This window comes from Aspergillus steynii (genome assembly GCF_002849105.1).
Source record: "Aspergillus steynii IBT 23096 chromosome Unknown P170scaffold_6, whole genome shotgun sequence".
NCBI lineage: Eukaryota > Fungi > Ascomycota > Eurotiomycetes > Eurotiales > Aspergillaceae > Aspergillus > Aspergillus steynii.
The window spans coordinates 2,088,435-2,108,792 of record NW_020194403.1 but is presented as its reverse complement, the minus strand read 5'-3'; the positions used below and the strand labels follow the sequence as shown (position 1 = coordinate 2,108,792).

The window sequence follows — 20,358 nt, the reverse complement described above, 5'->3', positions numbered from 1 at the left end:
TTCAATTGTACGACTATCATACCCACCGAGACTAATATAAAGCCGTCAATATCGGTTGCTTTCTTCCCGTCGTTCTCGAAATTTCATATCACAGGTTGTCCGACAAGGGCTCCTAAGCTTACAATCACTAGTAGCTTGGCCAACTAACTTATCACCTTAAAAAATGCCCAGAGACTATATAAGGGCCGGATCTAAGAAGGCGGAGTCGACGATGGATGGTTATGACACGTTATGATGTTGACACTTTTCATCACTACCTGCCGGTCTGATGGTACATACAAATGATATACACAACTTCCAATCTGCAATATCAGTAATCATCTAGGGATACAAGGAAGTCGCGCGTTAGCTCAAAGCTTAGCCAACTGCTGGCCATGCTAGGTGCCACTTTGAGCAAATTAGGCACAATTCCCTTGAAAAGTCCACGGGGTCCTTCCTCCGCTATGATGACCCTTACTGCATCCCAGATAGACTTGTATTTATAGCCGAGCCCGGACATTGTGTTGATTTGGAAACGCCGTCGGAGGACATCGCTGGAATCAGGTCAATATGGTGGGCATAGATATGATTGGCAGCACAGGCTATATCTTACAAGGGATATGTGCATGTCTGAGCCACTGCCCCTGAGATGGCACCAGCGAGTAATTTACGCATGGAGCTGGGTGTTTTCTCTCCCTCTGGGGTTAAGAATGACCGAACGGACTCATATGTCATGAAGTTTAAACCAACCTGCTCCGGTTTAGTCAATGATGAACACCATGATAGGGGGACGTACATATGGGGCGACACCGGCAACTGTCGGGGTTATACCGCGATAAAGCGCCACAATACCTCCTTCGTTCCTATATATTAAAACCATGGTTCGAAACATGCCAGGAAGCCGGTCACTGGTTCCCCGGTGCCCAAGCGCCGCAAATGATGCCGATTGAATGGAGAGCCTCGTTCGAACAATATCCAGGGGGTAAGTGATAGTTACTGATGTGATACCAGCAGCGCCCCCGCAAATAAGACGACGCATTGGGGACAGGTCACTACCCGGATGGGGCTCAGCAAACTGAAATAATTAGCTTTCGCAGGGACAATCACAATGATTTGCCCCCCGACCAAGGCATACCGGGCTAGCAAGTGACTAGTTTTTGAATAGGAATCCAATGCACGTACTCTTTTATAGAAGTTATAACTGCCAAATTGGACAGCAGAATAGGGGATGATGCGGATGCAATTCGTGCCGTTCCCTCGCATATACCCCTTCCACCCCTCTTCCTTGCCTATTTTAACCAGGGCTTTCCATATAGAAAGCCTGTACTCTTCTCTGCCGACTGTCTGGATTTGGAGTAGGATTTTAAGGCGCTCGAGAGGTGACACGATCGTCCTAGACACGGCACCTGCGACGCCTCCGGCAACAAACGCCGCGACCACAGGTTCGGATATCCTACGCTTGAGATCAACGAGAAATGGAGTCGTGTCGTCGGGGCCTCTTCCCTAGGGGTAATGAGGATCGGATATGTGTCTTAAAGGGACGGCTCTCCTACCTTCATAACATCAGGTGAAGAGGGAAATTGAGAGCGAATAGGTGGCTTGTCATCCGGTGGACGATTCGTCTCATCTGTGGAAGCAGGCTTATGACGGTCTAGGCTCATTTTTCTGGAGCGCGGACAGGACGCCAAAAAAAATGAACCCAGACAATAATTTCAGTTGCATTCAACGCAAGCCTCTTGGATTATGCAGATATGTTGGTGATGGTAACGTTTTACCAGTTGCTTTGTATGTAGGCGATGGCGGTAGATTCTTATTATAAGAACTCTAGAATGTGACTTGGGCACCAAAACAGATGAGAATGAGAAAGGGGAGTAACTCCTCGAATCATTAGATGGGAGAGCGCACTAGTCATGGAGGTGCCCAGTGCTATATTTTATGATTGCATGTTTGGAACGACTTGGACACTATGCTAAAAACAGAGGGCGAATGTATTAAGTTGAGCAGAAGAAAATAAGTTCTTGTTAGGGTGCTTTTTTTTTAAGGAAACATTTTCATTTTCCCAGAGTAGCGTAATAATGTTGCTGCGGCGGAAAATTAAAAGAAAGCCTAGAATTGGTGGTTTAACGCGGATGTTACAGGATTTGACTAAGCAAGCAGGTCTAACAACGTATTTCCCGGGCGAGTCGCCCACCCTGGCCACCTTGTAAGGGACCAGACGCCGGGGGGGTAGTTACGTGCCCAGTATGTAACTGTAAGGGGCAGCCACAAAGGTTCTAGTTCGGGCACTTGGATCCCTTAGATGGATGTACTGAGGAGTTCAGGACGCCTGTGATACGCCTATAGACTGCCTACTACACACTAAGAGATATAAGAAGTTAAGAGACAAATATAAAATAAAATTAATTATTTAATTTTTTAAGGGTTAAGCAGGTAATCTTTTTAAATAAAAGGTTTTCTATATATAATATTATTATAAAAATTAATTTTTAAATATTTTAGTAATTTTATAAATCTCTAATAGTCTAGTTATTTTATATTTTATACTAAAATAATTATTTTTAAATAGTTAATATAATATTTTGTATTTTTACTTTAATATTTTTATATAAAGTAAAATTTTTTATTTTATTTTAAAGATTAATTGTCACCGGTGCTTATGTCAGCGCAGAACACAGAACAACCAGACTGCCAGAAGTCCACAGGGTTACTAAGGTATTCAGGAACCAACTCCTGTGATAAGATTATATACAGGAAACCCCTTATTTAAAGAGACTAACTACTTGACTCTTAGGAAATTAAGTAATTAATTTTATTTATTTTATATTGTCAATTGGGGTCACCTGACATCACCTGATTCATCAGAATCACCTGATCTCGCCCCACAACCGAAATTATTCAAAATTCACTACGACTTTACTTTCACTTTATTGAACTCTCACTTCCACCACCAAATTATATGGGAAAAGTAAGGTAAAACTGAGCTCAATGTGAGCAAAAAATGAAAAAGAAAAATCTCTGAAGAATTTCCTATTTTAGACTAGCTTACCTTCCTAATTAGAAAATCACCGGTCGCTAGAATCCTATGGAAGTCAGAAAACATAATTCGATAAATTTCCTATTAAGAAAATTAAAAGTTTATTTTAACCACTGTGATTAATAGCTTTGTTCAGATAATCAATACAAAAGGTCCAGAATGTCTTGCTTATTTATTTTATAAGCCATAAAGTAAATATTACTATCCTGGTTATTCTGATATTATTTAAATAATTTTATTATGATTTATATGTTAAATCTTGATTGTTCTGATTATTCTGATTATGAAATCTTGATTATTTAATTATTTAAATAATTAAATATTAATCTAATAATGATTTATAAGGTTGATCTTGAAGGCCTAGATTAATAATATAACTTATAGATAAAGGCCTAAAAAGATCTAATAATTTTATGTTTATGATGTTTACTTAGGGCCAGATTAAATTAGCCCTAATTTAATTGTTTATAAATATGTAGTTAATAACCTGTATTAATTTATTCTTTTTATTAAGTTAATTTACCCACTTAATTCATTTAATTAAATTTTATTCATTTATTCAATCAATTTCACCTATTTACATGTATAGCGAATGGTAGGAGCTCTGGTCTATCTATTTCAGATCTAGGTGGTCCAGGTAAACTGTTTACTTTATCTGACTGATTGATTTTCTTTATTTTATTAAGCTATTTAAAATTTCTATTTAACCCATGTGATCTACCTACCCCATCTGACAGTTATGAGCCCGGGTTAGTATTTTATCTGACAGTTATGAGCCCGGTCTAGCCCTTTGTTCTTATTATTTATGCATACACGTGAATTAATCATTTACCTGTCTGATTAAATTCATATATGTTTGATCGAATTCACACCTATACCTGAATTAATTATTTATTTGTTTGATTAAATTTAACCCATATATAAATTAATTATTTGATTACTCACTACTACAGTGAACTATTTACTATTTATGTTAATTTAATTTATTTAACCTGTATACTCACTTTAAGTGTTTTATTTCACCTGTCTGAAGTGTTTGATTAATTTGAATTATTTTATTAATTTATTAATTAAATTCACATACACGCGAATTAATTAATTACTTATCTATTCACTATTACAGTAAATTATTTACCTGTCTGATTTAGTTAACTTCTATTGTAAGGGGCAGCCACGAAGGTTCTGTTCCGGGCACTTGGTTCCCTTAGATGGATGTACCGAGGAGTTCGGGACGCCTGCGATACGCCTGCGGACCGCCTGCTACGCGCTGAGAGATACAAGGAGTTAAGGGATGGGTATATAATAAATAGAATTAATTGCTTGACCTCCTAAGGGTTAAGCGGGTGGTTTTTTTTAATAAAGGGTTTCGCGGGAATTAGTTCCCGAATGCCTTGGTAATCCTGCGGACCTCTAATAGTCTAGTTATTTTGTGTTTTGTGCTGAGATAAGTACTGGTAATAAATATGTCCCTTTTAATAAAGTAGCTATTCTTAGATATTTAGTATAACGTCCTGCGCTTCTGCCTTAGTATTCTTATATAAAGTAAAATTATTTTATTTTATTTTAAAAATTATTTTATACTTAAAATTATTTCCGTAGCTTATCTATAGCCGTTATAATTTTAATTATTTAATAAGGGGTTAATTCGCCGTATGGAAATTAAGATAGTTAGGTACTTTATAGGTATCTAAGGCCACCTAATACCCCCCTGTAAATATAAATAATATAAATAGATTTAATAAAATTAAACTTTTTTTTTTAAATTCTCGCGTTTATTTCCCATATTAAAAAAAATTAATTATAAGATTCTGTGCTGCCCTGGTAATAGATTTTATATTAATTTATATAAAAATTAATTTTTTAGCTAGTTTTTTTATTTTTTTTATTATTTAATATTATTATAGCCCTAACAGGGCAAAAATATATTTATTTTATTTTTTTTTTAAAAGAAGGTTCCTCTGCCACCTCTATAAGTTTTTTTTTTTTAAATCCTGGCGGGAGTCCTGCGGTATACAGGCTAGACTAGTATAAGGCTAATTTTAAGTGCGTGTAGGCTTTTAAGAAACTAAAGAATACTATTAAGCTAGCCGGCTATTATTTTTTTAAAAAAAATAAAGTTACTACCGCCGAGCGGCTAACTTATAAGAGTATTATTAAAACTAATAAAATAACTCTTTTCTCTGTTAGAAAGATCCTTTATTTATATAGGATCTTTTATAGCATATCAGAGATACCCGCTATACTACTAAGGCTGTTATTACCCAGGCTGCTATTAAGGGCCTTATTATTAATAAGGACCTATTAGCCCGCGCCCTAGAGTTATTTTTAGATAATAAACTATTTTTTAAGCCCGAGAGATTATTAGCTTCAGTATACTGTTATCCTGTATAAAAAAATAAATAGAATATTAATTTTTTTATAGATTATAACTCTTATTAATATATTTAATCCTGTAAGAGAAAGGATATTTAAATAGAAAAATAAATCTTATATATTCTTAAATTTATATTATAATAAGAATAGCTAGGATATAAAAGCTTTAAAAAATATAAGATTTTTTTTTTAAATCTTATATTATTTTTATCCCGTTTTTTTAAGAATAATTATCCTGTTATTTTTCTTAATAAAAATTTAAGGTATTTTAATATATTTTTTCTATTATTAAAGAGTAATATTTCTGGTTTTGTATAGGATATTTAAGAGGATATTATTAAAGTCCCGGACAAAAAATCCCCCTAAATTAGTTATTATTTATTTTTTTAATTTTTTCCGGCCTCTCTTAAAGATTAGGATTATTTTATATTATTATTTTACTCTATCCTGGAGCCCCCTAAAGCTGTATTTATTTTAGTCTAGTATCTTTAATATATAAAGGCGCTAGGGTTAAAACCGTAAGTAATATATATTTAATTATACACTACTAAAATATATAAATATTATATAACTATAAAATATCCTTACAAGCCTGTTTTTGTTCCTTTATAAAAAAAGATAAGTAAAATATAAACTGCCTGTAGAAATAAAAATTTAATAAAAATATATAAATAGTTTATTATAATTATAAAGTTCTTTAAGCGCTATTACTAAAGTGTTAAAAATAAAATACTTCAGATATATTAATTCTTAAATTATAATATATTTTGCTTTATACAGCTATAATAAAGGGCGCTAGGTTTGTTTTATCTTGACCTAGTATAAAAAAAAATAATATTTATAATTAGAAATAATAAAATACTAGATAAAACCTAATAAGGGCAAGAAGTTCTTTTTTTTTATATTAAATAAAAACAGGCCTTCAGGTTATTTTTTTTTATATTTTATCACTGACTTGTAGCCTTTAATATACTATTAAAATTTTTAATCTTATAAGATAAAAAAAAAATATATTATTATCCTACAAGCGGATTACCAGAGATCTATTTTCTATTAGAAAAATAAAAAATTTTATAAAAAAAAATATTATTTCTGTTTTCAAGAAAAATAATAAAATCCTAAATTCTTATATATATCTAGGGCCTCTAAGGTGTTTACTAAGTTATTTATAAATTCTTATATATTTTTATAATCAGGGAACTCAGATTATTTAATAAAATATTAAATTTTTTTTTGTTAATTTTAATACGCGATAATCTTCTTTATTTTTTACTTATTTTAACTATTAATTTTAATAGGTTTTTAGACTGCAGATATTCTACTACTAGTTTGCTAAATCTATAGTTTTAAAAAAAAAAATATAAAAAATTAAGTAAATCTATTTTTATAGTTTAGACAAACATAGTTAGTAAGCTTATTTTTTAATAGGTTTTATAACTTTAAATAATCTAATATATTTATTATTTAACTTTTTAGACAGCCTTTATATTAATAAGTTTTTTTTACTAAATAAAACCTTATTATTAACCTAAAATATTACTAGTTTATAATAATAATTATAGTATTTTTTCTGTATTTTAATTATTTATTAAAAATATTTTTTTAGTTTTTTTCTAAGGCTATCTATATATTTCTGTTACTGTTTAATTAATTCACGCTATATTTTTGCCTCACAGTCGGATAGCTAGAATACTACAGAAATATAGCCTATTAGCGCCTAATTCAGGGAACACGCCTAAGGAGGCATAAGTTAAATTATTATAAGTAAATTTTATAAATAGCAGCTAATCTGCCTATTTATCTTACTGGAAGTTTATATAATAATATAAATATATTTTTATAATTTAATTTTACTATTCTGTTTAATCATCAGTCTAGAGATAGAATATTATACTTATTTAATATTTAATTTAAAGAATTTAACAGAATTTATTCTAGTATCTGCTTGTGAATAATAATTTTTTATTATTAATTAATCTTTTTAATACTCTATATTTATAAATAATCTTCTTTATAAAAATATTAGCTAACTATTTAGCATTAATAATATCTTATACCGGGATATATTATACTATTTTAGTAAACCTGTTTACTAGGACCAGGATTATATTATAAACAGAATTTTTATAGTCTGCTAGTAGTAAGCCTATAATAAAATCAAGTATTATTAATTATTATAGTCCTTTTGGGACTAGTAGGGGATTTAACTGCTTATACTTATAATAATATAAGGTTTTATTATACTAATAAATAATATAGCTAGTAATATAATCTGCCATATCCTTTAGTATAGGATCTTACTAGAAACACTAATAAATAAAGTCTAGTATTTTATCTTATCTAAAATATCCTATAAAAAAATTATTATAATAGACACGCAGTAGCTCTTACTACAGTATAATATCTAGAGATATATATAAAATACTTTTATATTATATAAGACCCTTTTTATTGAGGCTCTAAGCCTCCGAAGAAATAATTTAATTAAATAAATATTATAAATTAGTTATATATTATATAAAGGTGTCTTTAAACTATACTTACTATATTAAGGCCTTAAGGCCTCTAATATTAAATCTATATTTAGTCTTTCTGTGGTTATCCTGCGCGCTAATTAAGCTTATTTGTAAAATACTATTATTTTCTGTCTACTTGCTGGTTTGATCCTTCCACAAACTAGTTCAGGCGTTAATTTAGCTTTTATATAGCATAATATAATCTAGAGTATAAATATTATTAATTCTAATTTTAATATTATTTTTTAGAGATAAAAATTCCGGATTTTTTTTTATTTTTTAAAATAATCTCTTAGGATCTATCTTATTTTATAAAAATAATCTTTAGAGATTCCTCAGCTGCAGCTTTCTTTAAAATATTAATAATATTTTAATATTTTATTTTTCCTTAGTACTTGGCTAATAATCCTATTATTTTAATAATATATCCGCGGGGTTTTTATAGCCAGGCTTATACTTAATTATAAAGTTATAAACCGCGAGTAATTTAATCTATTAGGCTTATTTTATATTTAAAGTTTTTATTATAAAAAAATATTTAAGATTTATATAATTAGTCTATATACAGACTGCCTGCGGTCCGCCTGTAAGGTAGTACTATTATATCTTAAAATATTTAATAATTATTAATAATTTTTAGTTATATATCTTTTATTATTATTTAGTATTTTTAAGCTTTTTTAAATAAAAAATAATTAGTTTTTAGGCCTCTCGCCTGCAGGACCCTTATAATCTATTTACAGGTTATAAAAAGATACCAGCTACTATATAGCCTAAAATATCTATAATTATAAAGTATTACTATTTAGAATCAAAATATCTTAATACTAATAGTTTCATAAATATTTTTTTAACTTTTTAAAAGCAGTATATCCTTTAAATATTATCTAGAACTATTCCCTTATTTTTAATTTTTTTAACAGGTCAATAAAAAAAGTAATAATTATTATATACTAATAAATAAATCTCCTGAAGAATCTAGTAAATCCTAGAAATATCTAAATATTATAAATTAATTATAACTCTGGTTACTGCGTGATTATATTTAATTAAAAAGGGTTTAACTAAATCTTTTCTCAGCTAATAATAAAGCCTAAGAAATAGACCTTTTTTATATAAAATATATATTTTAATATCTTCGCGAAAAGATTATAGTGTTCCAGATATTCTAGTATTTTATTAATATATTAAATATATTTTTTCTTTATTTTCAAGAAAATAAAAATATTATTAAGATAAATAATATAGTAATTATTAAGGATCTTTTATAACACCTTATTTATATAGGCCTAAAATATAAAAAAAGTATTATACAGTCTAAATAGTATTATTATATATTTATATTATTTATAATAAGTTTAAAAGGCCGTTTTTTATTTATTTTTTTAGCAGATATATATTTAATAATAAGTGTCACGCAGATCCAGCTTTATAAAAATCTTAGCGCCTTTTAACTAATTTATAATCTTATTAATCCGCGGAAGTAAATAATAATTTTTAATTATAATCTTATTTAATCCCTGGTAGTCTATATATAATTACAGGCTATTATTAAGTTTTTTAATATAAAAAATAAAGGCCGCAGCGGGTTTACTAAAGAGCTAAATTTATTTTTTTCTGACTATTTTATTTAAATAATCTTATAATATTTTTAACTCAATATAAAATATACTATATAAAGGTCTATATAGGGGTTCTGTACCAGGCTTTAAAAAAATAGTATATTCTGTTAATCTTATTAGTATAGACGCTATCTCTTGCTCGGAAAATATTTTTTTAAACTAGGTATACTGCTTAGGGAAACTAGAAGTTTCTTAATTTAATATAACTACTCTGAGTAGTATTTCTGATTCTCTAATATAGTAATATTATTTAAATTAATAATAGGATATTAAGCTAACCGCAGATAATCTACTATAGTACTGCTAGATTCCTATAGTAATATTAAAATTAGGATCTATAGGACTTATCCAGCTCCTGCCAAGTATTATATTATAATTTATTATATTAATAATATAAAATTATATAATATAGCTATATATATTATTATCTAAATTAAAAATTTTTATATCTTTCTGTAATATTCTGTATTAAGATATTATCTGATTTCTAATAAAACAGACAGGGGCTAATATTTAATTAATATTAAACTAGAAGTTTTGCCCCTTCAGCTAGTAATATAATATAAAATTATTATTTATTTTTATATTTAATAATATATTTATAGTAGCCTATTTTTTTTTATACATAGTTAAATATCCGCGCGAAAAAAAAAGAATTATAATAAAATATCAGGTTTAATTATATTAAGGATCAGAGGTGCGCCTTTTTACTAGAGAAAAAAACTACCTTTTTTTTTTATTATTAAGGATCTTACTCTACCAGAAATTATATTTATAAATAGTCCCTTATTTTTCTGGGGATAATAATTTTAAGAATAATATTTTTCTTTCTTATAAATAAAATAGCACTTATCTTTACTTAGATACTTTTTTTTACCTTTAAAGATCTACTGCTTAAAATAACTATCTTTTTTTTTAAAATATTTATATTTTATGTGTAATATACTGCCGCCCCGAGAATTAAAAAAACTATTTTATAAAATAAAAAAACTATCTCGGGAGAGATTCCTTTCCTGAAAGAAGTTTTCCCCTTAAAAAGAATATTTATCTTTAAAGAATAATCTACTATATAATTATAATATTTAGTAAGATTTCTTATTCTATTTTATTAATTATTTATATTATTCCGCTAAAATACCTGCTTTAATAAAATTTTTTAGCCTTTTATTAGTTAATAATTCAGGGGCCTGCTTAATATCTTTTTACAGGTCTAACTGCAATATTTCAAAAAAATAATTAATAAAAAACTAATTAATATCCTTTTATATAAGCTCTGTAAGAAAAATATATCTATTTAATATAGTTTAAACAGGTTAATTAGGGCCCTGCCTTAGTTAAGTAAAATTATAAGTATAGATTTATCTCTAGTTTTTTTTTTTTTTTTTATTTATTTTATTAAAAAAGTCTTAAAATCTTTAAATATTACTCCCTGGAGATCCCCAAGGCGTGTTAAATACTATAAGTTTTTAAGAGATTCTAATAGGCGTATTTTTATATATAAAATCTTTATTTTTTTTTAAAAAAAGGAGCAAGATTTACTTCTGAAGTAATACTTTAAGTTTTAGATAAAGATTATATATTAATATAAGTTTTTATCCTTGAAAACCTCTGGTTTTTTAAGTTTAAGATTTTTTTTTTATTTTTTTTTAAAGTCTTTATTAGTATTACTAGCATATCAGGGGTTATCTGTACCGGCGGAAAGACCGCAGGCTAATTACTAGCCTTTTAATAACTAGAGGACTATTTAGAATAATGGTTTTTAAGCATTTAAATAAAAAAAAGGTTATTATTTAATATAAAAGATTAAATTACTTTCTTTAAGGTAGAAAAAAGATTATTTAAAAATATTTAATAAATATAATATCTCTATTCCCCACAAAATTATCTATATATAAATATAATAGCAGTAAAGTAGGAGAAGAAGTAATTAAAACTATAAGGGGCAGCTATAAAAGTTCTGTTCCGGGTACTTAGTTCCCTTAAATAAATATACCAAGGAGTTCAGGATGCCTGTGATACGCCTGCGGACCGCCTGCTACGCGCTGAGAGATACAAGGAGTTAAGGGACGGGTATATAATAAATAGAATTGATTGCTTAACCTCCTAGGGGTCAAGCGGGTGGTCTCTTTTAATGAGGGGTTTCGCGGGAATTGGTTCCCGAATACCTCGGCAACCCTGCGGACCTCCGGCGGTCCAGTTGTTCCGTGTTCCGCGCTGAGATAAGCGCCGGTGACATCTATCCACCTAGTTTATTTTCACTTTACCTTCAATTTATTGAACTCTCACTTCTACCACCAATTTATATAAGAAAAGTGAGGTAAAAATCAGGTGAAAATAAGGTGAAACTCAGGTTAATACTAACTTGAATTATCCTGATTATTTAAGCTTATTACTATGGATACAAAGCTTAATTTTTAATTAAACCAGTTATATAACTAGATATACTAGTTTAACATGATTAAAACAATTGCTAAAAGCAAACATGTTTGGGAATTTATTAATCTTAGTCATATGACTATGCCTGATTAACCTGTACAGCCTAGTTACCCGGAACTATATAACTTTGATGAGAATGCTAGATTAATTATTAATTTAACCTAAAATAATCGAGCGCTTTATTAAGATTTTTTACATAATTATAAATTAGCGCTTTAAAAATATTATTATATGGATAAGGGTTTAGCCTTAATTCTACTTCTGATTAAGAACTTAATATCATCAGCCAATAGGGTTTTAGTATCTGATAAAGAAACCTCATATTATATACTGCAGATCCTTTAAACAAAACTAGCTCCTACTAATAAATCAAGAAAACACGATATTATTAAATAATATTATATGCTTAAAAATCTGCAGAATAAATATTCAATTAATTTATATATTTTATTATAGGAAAACATCTATACTAAAGCGAAATCATTTAAAATAAGCAAAGTGAATAATCCACACCAAGTTTAATATAATTTTATTAAAACCATTTATGGGTCTTATTTAATATTCACAAATTATTAGAGCGAAAAATTAAATAATAAAATTAAATTATATAATAAAATACTGTCATTTTTTAATATGACTAAATAATTCAGAGATTATATAAAAATATTCCTAATATTTAAATATTCAAATCAACCAAGCCGAATCGCTCAAGCAACCTTTAAAGAAGATATCTTAGAAAATACCCTAAGCCCTAGGTTTAACCCTAGAACTCTTAAAAAAGAACAAAACTGCCTCTATTAATCAGATTTTAATAAAGGCTACTATGAATTTAACTAATATTTTTATATTAATAATTTATTAAAAAAACCAGAAAATTAGTTACATGATCCTAAGGCTGTTTAATAATTTAATAGAGCCTCTAGGAATCCTAAATTTCGTGTAGTACTTAAAGCCATAAAAAATTGCTTAAAATCAATAAATTAAGCAATAAATTAAAATAATGAATTTTTAACTGATTTAATTGTAATGGCTTTAACTTTAATAAGATGAGAAAAATACGCTAGTCCTAATTAGGCGTTTAATACTGCTGCAGATACCTATATCTGTAATAATCAATTATTATTCAGTGATTATTATAAATCACTTATATTAATCTCTATAGGAAACACACAGATATTAATTAAAGGTTTTAGAATAGTTAATTTAAAACTTTCAAACCCCTATAAAAATAAAACAGCATTTAAATTATATTATTACACCTATATTCTATAATTTTATATTAATATTTTATCTGCCTCAAAAGCAAAGCAATCGGGTATTTACCTTAATTTTAGGGTTATGTGCCTAAAAAGCCCTAATTACTACCTGATTTGTAAAGTCCTCGAAATTGCAGGTATTTATTTGATTAAATAAAATACTACTGATTAAATTCAATAGTTACCTGAATTAACTCCTGAAGATAATCATATTCACTATCCGAATTTACTATAGAATTTACTACTAAATACTAAAGTAAATAAATTAGAGGCTTATTTAACAAGAAATTTAAATAAACTAGTTATTTCTTATAGAATAGCTGAACTATGGTATTCAAGATTAGGGCACCCGAGCTCTAAAGCCCTAAAACACCTTGATTTAGTAGTTAACAGAGTAAAAATTAATGATAAATCGACTAAAACTGAAGATTATTGCCTGATTTATTAATTATTAATTTCAAAACATTAAATTTCTCGAATTCCGATTTAATTAGGGACTAAACCATTTAAAACCATTTATTAGGACCTTATTTATTTGAATTAGGGAATCTACTAAAAACAATATATTAGCTATATATATTACCCCTATTTAAAATTCTATATAGCTAAGATAATTTTATTAAAAGATTACATAAATAATTTAATTATTGAAATAATTTAATTCATTAAACGTTAATATTATGTAACTATTAAACGATTTTATTCAGATTAAAATAGAAATCTAGCTTATTTTTATAATTACGCAAGATCTGAAGGGGTAATCTGTAGTACTAGCCTAATTAGGTAATCTAAGTAAAATCTATTTATAAAGTGTTCAGGTGCTTTAATCACATAAAAAATATAAATTTTATTTATTAATTTAGGATTACTGCCATATTTATGGCCAGAATTATTAAATATAGTAATATATATATTAAATTACACCCCTACTTATTTACTAAAGTGGAGTACCCCGTATAAAACCTTATTTAAACATCTTAATTAGCTTTTATTATATATAATACCACTACTAAACCTTTCTAACCTAAAATAATATGGTTGCCAAGCCTATATAAGGATTTTAAATATCCCTAGGCTTAGTAAGCTTAAACCGAGAGCTCTGATTAGCTACCTGATAGGGTATGTTGCCCTAAATATATGGAGAATATAAATATCTAGTTAAAATAAGGTTATTTTAGCACATAATTATATTTTTGATAAAATAAAGGTCTATAAAGATAAATAAAATATTTAAATATTTAAATTAGACCTAATTAGGTTAGAAAACCCCGAACCGCTCAGTTTTAAAAAAATTAATAATTTAATCTCTTTAATTTTGATTGATTTACCTGAAACTACTAAATTAGGGTTTACTAAGAATAAAATTATTAATGATATTTATTCTGAACCTAAATAAAGTAAATCAGAATTATCTAATGAATATAATCCTATTTACTATAAGCCCGAACATAAAAATTAAATTATTAAATTAAATAATCAAAATAATCTAATTTAATTAAATACTTAAAGTAATAAGATTTTAGGAGATTAACCTCCTACCCTGTATTTTTAATCACCTGAAGTTATTATTAATAATTTACTATTTAAGTTTAATAATTATAACAATTTTCATAAATTATTATCCCTAAAAAGAAATAGGTTAGAATCACCTGACCCAGGATCTTTAAAATTATCTTAAAATTTTGTATTAGCTTAAATTAGCAATAATAAATTATATCGAAATAATTTACCTATTAAGCCAACTAATTAGAATAAAATGATGAATTCGCCCTTTCGTAATGAATAGCTAAATATATATAAAATTAAATATAATTAATTAACTAAAATGAACACCTGGGAAGCTATTCCTAAAACAGATAATTTAATTTAAAAGATTTTACTATTAAAATGGGTATAAAAATATAAATTTATTAATTAAGATTAATTATTAAAATTTAAAACAAGAATATACATTCACGGAGACCTTTAATTAATTAATAATCTTAATTCTAGGGCCATTACCTTAGCCATATAAATATTTAGGACTATTATAGCCCTAATTGCTGCTTTTGACCTTGAAAGAGCTTAATAAGATATAGTAAATACATTTCTAAACAGTGAATTAAATAAATTAATTCATGTTTTACCATCTCCTGGATTTAGTTAACAAAATAAGGTTTTTAAACTAAAACAAGCTTTATATAAACTATACTAATCCCTATTACTATGGCAACGCGAAATAGGGAATACTTTATAAAAGTTAGGCCTAAAATCAGTGCCTAAAGATCCCTGCCTATTTATAAATGATTATATGATTTTGATGATTTATATAGATAATATTATTCTATTATATAATTAAAATCATTAATTGAAAATTAACAAATTAAAAAATTAATTATTTTTGATATATAATCTGAAGGATTTAGGTGAAATTCACTAATTCTTAAATATAAAGGTTATTTGAAACCAGTAAAATCGAATAATTTAGCTTAATTAAGCAGACTATATTAAAAAAGTTGCTTACCGCTTTAAATTAGCTAATTAGAATTTACCTAAAATACCCCTACTATCTGGTAATTTAAGCGAATTTATAGGATAACTACTTATTAAGCCCTATTATCTGGATTATTAAAAGAAAATTGGCTCAGTTCTATATCCCGTAGTTATTTCTAGGCCAGATATTGTAAAAAATTACGAAATCCTTGCAGAATATATGGCCAAACCTTATTTAAATTATATGAATATAGTAAATCACCTGATTTTATTTATTTATAGAACCTGATTTAATTTAATTTAATATAGTCTTAATTTAATAGATTAATTAAAATCACTACTAATTTTTAAAAATAGCTAATAATGTAGCTTATACAGATTTATTGTAAAAAAAGTTATCTGAAGGGTTTATATACTGCTTATTTAGCAGACCTATTAATTGGTTAGCTAAAAAATAAAAAATAATTACACTATTTACTACTAAAGCAGAATTATTAGCTTTAATTATGGCTAGTAAATATTTTTTATAGTAAAAACACTTATTTACTACTATAGGGTTTAACCCTAAAGAAAAACTATATATTTATTATAATAATTAATAAATAATTAACCTGCTTACTAAGCCTAATTTAATTTATAAAACTAAATTAAAATATATAAATATTAGTAATTATTGGCTCAGGCAAGAAATTAAGAAGAAATCTATTAAATTAAAATAAGTCCCTATTAATTAAATAATTACAGACGGCCTTACCAAATGCCTGACTAAGTAAGAATATACAAAATTTACTGAATAACTAAATATGGTTAATATTGAACATCTTATTAAATAATTAATCATTTAATATTTATAGTTTTAATCAATACTTTTATTGATTTAAAACTAAAGGGGTGTGTTAATTAAGATTACCTGATATTACCTGATTCATCAGAATCATCTGATCTCGCCCTATAACTGAAATTATTCAAAATTTACTACGACTTTACTTTCACTTTATTAAACTCTCACTTCCACCACTAAATTGTATAGGAAAAGTGAGGTAAAACTAAGCTTAATATAAGCAGAAAATAAAAAAGAAAAATCTCTGAAGAATTTCCTATTTTAGACTAGCTTATTTTCTTAATTAGGAAATCACCGGTTGCTAGAATCCTATAAAAGTCAGAAAATATAATTTAATGAATTTCCTATTAAGGAAATTAAAAGTTTATTTTAACTATTATAATTAATGGCTTTGTTCAGATAATTAATATAAAGGGTCCAGAATGTCTCGCCTATTTATTTTATAAACTATAAAGTGAATATTGCTACCCTGGTCATTCTGATATTATTTAAATAATTTCATTATGATTTATATATTAAATCTCGATTATTCTAATTATTCTGATCATAAAATCTTAATTATTTAATTATTTAAATAATTAAATATTAATCTAATAATAATCTATGAGGTTAATCTTAAAGGCCTAGATTAATAATATAACTCACAGATAAAGGCCTAGAAAGATCTGATGATTTTATATTTATAATATTTACTTAAGGCCAGATTAAATTAGCCCTAATTTAATTGTCTATAAATATACAATTAATGATCTGTATTGATTTATTCTTTTCATCAAGTTAATTTACCCACTTAATTCATTTAATTAAATTTCATTCATTCATTCAATCAATTTCACCTATCTACATGCATAGCGAATGGTAGGACCTCTGGTTTATCTATTTCAGATCTAGGTGGTCCAGGTGAACTGTTTACTTCATCTGACTGATCGATTTTCTTTATTCTATCAAGCCATTTGAAATTTCTATTCAACCCACGTGACCTACCTACCCCATCTGACAGTTATGAGCCCGGGTTAGCATTTCATCTGACATATATTTATTTCTTAACTTTTTATATTTCTTAGTGTATAATAAGTAGTCTACAGGTATATTATAAATATCCTAAACTCCTTAGTATATTTATTTAAAAAAACTAAGTACTTAGAATAAAACTTTTATAATTATCCCTTATAGTTTTAATTACTTTATTCCTGCCTTAGTATTATTATATTTATACGCGGGCGATCTTATAATAAATAAAGATATTATATTTATTAAATATTTTTAAATAACCTCCCTTCTACTTTAAAAAAAGTAATTTAACTTTTTATATTAAACAATAATCTTTCTTTTATCTAAATACTTAAAAACTATTATTTTAAGCAGTTCTTTAATTATTAGAAAACTAATAAATAGCCTATAGTTTTTTTACCAATATAAATAATTTCTAATATACTAGTCATAATAATAAAGACCTTAAAAAAATAAAAAAATCTTAAATTTAAGAACCTAGAGATCTTCAGAGGTAAAAATCTATATTAATATATAATTTTTATTTAAAATTTAAAATACTATTTTAAGAGTAAACCCTATTTTTTTCCGAGAAAAAAATAAAAGTCTTATATATAAAGACATACCTATTAGAACCTCTCCGGGACTTATAATATTTAATATATTTTAAAGATTTTTTTAATAAAATAAATAGAAAAAAAATTAGAAATAAACTTATACTTATAACTTTATTTAATTAAAATAAGGCCCTAACTAATTAGTTTAAGCTATATTAAGTAAATATATTCTTCTTATAGAGTTTATATAAAAGAATATTAACTAATTTTTTATTAATTATTTTTTTAAAATATTATAGTTAAACTTTTACAAAAATATTAAGTAAGCCCCTAAATTATTAACTAATAAAAAATTAAAAAATCTTATTAAAGCAGGTGCTCTGGCGGAATAATATAAATAATTAGTAAAATAAAATAAGAAATTTTATTAAATACTACAGTTACACGGTAGATTATTCTATAAAAATAAGTATTTCTTTTAAGGAAGAAATTCCTCTCGGAAAAAAAAATCATTATAAAATAATTTTCCTACTTCTTAGGGCAGCGGCACATTACATATAAAATATAAGTATTTTTAAAAAAATTATTATTTTAAATAGCAGGCCTTCAGAAGAGAAAAAAAATACTTAAATAAAAAAAATATTATTTTATTTATAAAAAAAAATATTACTCCCGCAATTACTATCCCTAGAGAAATAAAAAACTATTTATAAATATAATCTTTAATAAAGTAAGACTTTTAATAATAAAAAAGATTAATAATCCTTTTTTTTAATAAAAAGGTATGCCTTTTGTTGTACTGTTCTTTATTGTGTGTTCTGTGCCTCTGGTCTTAACAGCATCCTGTAATCCTGCAATGCAGGTGTTAGCGGTGTTCTGTAGCTCCCGCCTCCACAAGGCAGAGGACTTAGTTATTTTAAATAAATAATCTTACTATTTTTATTAATCCAGTAATAAACTATTATATAATAATATATTTAGTTTTATCTGAATTTTTTTTATTTTATATTAATAATAATTATCTGTTTAATATTATCTTCTTAATATTATTATTTTTTGTTTTTGACAGCTTTATTCCCGGAGTTTATAATATTTAAAGACTTCTCTTTTAACTATCTCAGGTTTATTATATTATTGTTTATTACTTTTAGTTTTTTTAGTCTTTTTTATTTAGTTTTTTTTATTTAATCTTATTATTTTTAATATCAAAAAAGCTTGCTGAGCTCGCCTATTAAATTTATATATATTATTATATTTTATTATTTTACTTTGTTGACAATATTGACATATATATTATTTAATATATTTAATTTATTACTATAACTTTTTCACCTCTGTTAAAATACTAATTTATATATTTTTCTGATTAAAATATTAATTATCCTTTTATAAGGTATATTATTAAAGAATTTATTAAAATCTTAATATTTTTATTTACTGATTAAGTATTTCAGAACTAGTAAAATAATTATTTTATTAATTAATTATTTTTAGAGAGATCTTTTATTATATTTATATTATAAATTATATTTATAACTTTATTATCAGATTTTATTAATATAATTAGTTATTTATTATATGTTATTTCCTATACTGAGAAGAAAAGTTATAATTAAAATAAAAAAAATAATAATAATAAAAATAATAAATCTAAGATTCTTATAATTCCTAGGAGTTTTAACACAGTTATTTTACTGGCTACTATTAAACTAATATATAAAATAAAAATAAAAAATATTAATAAATATCTTAATACTACCAGATATTATTTATTTAATTTATTAAATTTAAAACTAGTATTATAAGATTTTATATCTATATTAGCTCCTGATCCTGATCCTATTAATCTTAATATAATTATTTTTTTTATAAAAGGATTATTAATTTCTAATACTGAGTATAAGTTTAATTAATAAATATTTAACTTTATATATAATATTATACTAGAACCTATTATACCGCTTATTATATCTTAGACTCCCGGTCTAGCTACCGAATTAGCAGAGATAAAAAATATATTTATATAGATTTTTTAAGAATAAAAAGTTATATAAACTAAATATAATATTATATAAAATAATCTTATAAAGTTTTATTACTTACTTACTAGGTAATATAATAAATTAATATTTCTGGAGAACCGCCTAATACTTAAAGATAATAAAGAAAACAAGGATAATTAAAATAATAAAAAAAACCGCAGGAATAATAATAATATATAAAATAATTATTAAAAAGCAGACAAAGTTAGCTTATTTTAGTCTAATTTCTAAAATAACAGA

The 20,358-nt window shown here is 25.9% G+C and overlaps 2 protein-coding genes across 2 annotated transcripts; one reads left to right on the top strand and one right to left on the bottom strand.

The window, feature by feature from the left end:
* Nucleotides 1-222: 222 nt before the first annotated feature.
* Nucleotides 223-2,057, bottom strand: P170DRAFT_438719 (putative mitochondrial carrier protein). Its single transcript, XM_024849669.1, has 5 exons — nt 1,533-2,057; nt 1,162-1,482; nt 776-1,054; nt 593-729; nt 223-533 (listed from the first exon to the last, which is right to left on the bottom strand). Exons 1-5 carry the CDS (start codon nt 1,638-1,640, stop codon nt 311-313), a joined length of 1,068 nt encoding a protein of 355 aa, XP_024702308.1. The 5' UTR covers nt 1,641-2,057; the 3' UTR covers nt 223-310.
* Nucleotides 2,058-15,827: 13,770 nt separating this feature from the next.
* P170DRAFT_363528 (uncharacterized protein) lies at nt 15,828-15,977 on the top strand (the record flags this gene model as incomplete). The annotated part of the gene is made up of 1 exon (XM_024844580.1): nt 15,828-15,977. A coding segment is annotated over one exon (150 nt), but the record flags the coding sequence as incomplete, so codon positions are not given.
* Between the last annotated feature and the right edge of the window lie 4,381 nt (nt 15,978-20,358).

Excerpts from the sequence above, each read along its gene's own strand:
- P170DRAFT_438719 (XM_024849669.1), bottom strand. The coding sequence starts at position 1,640 with ATGAGCCTAGACCGTCATAAGCCTGCTTCCACAGATGAGACGAATCGT. Across the intron at positions 730-775 it reads TTGCCGGTGTCGCCCCATAT|GTTGGTTTAAACTTCATGAC; the intron begins GTACGTCCCCCT and ends AAACCGGAGCAG. Across the intron at positions 534-592 it reads CAGACATGCACATATCCCTT|CGATGTCCTCCGACGGCGTT; the intron begins GTAAGATATAGC and ends ACCTGATTCCAG.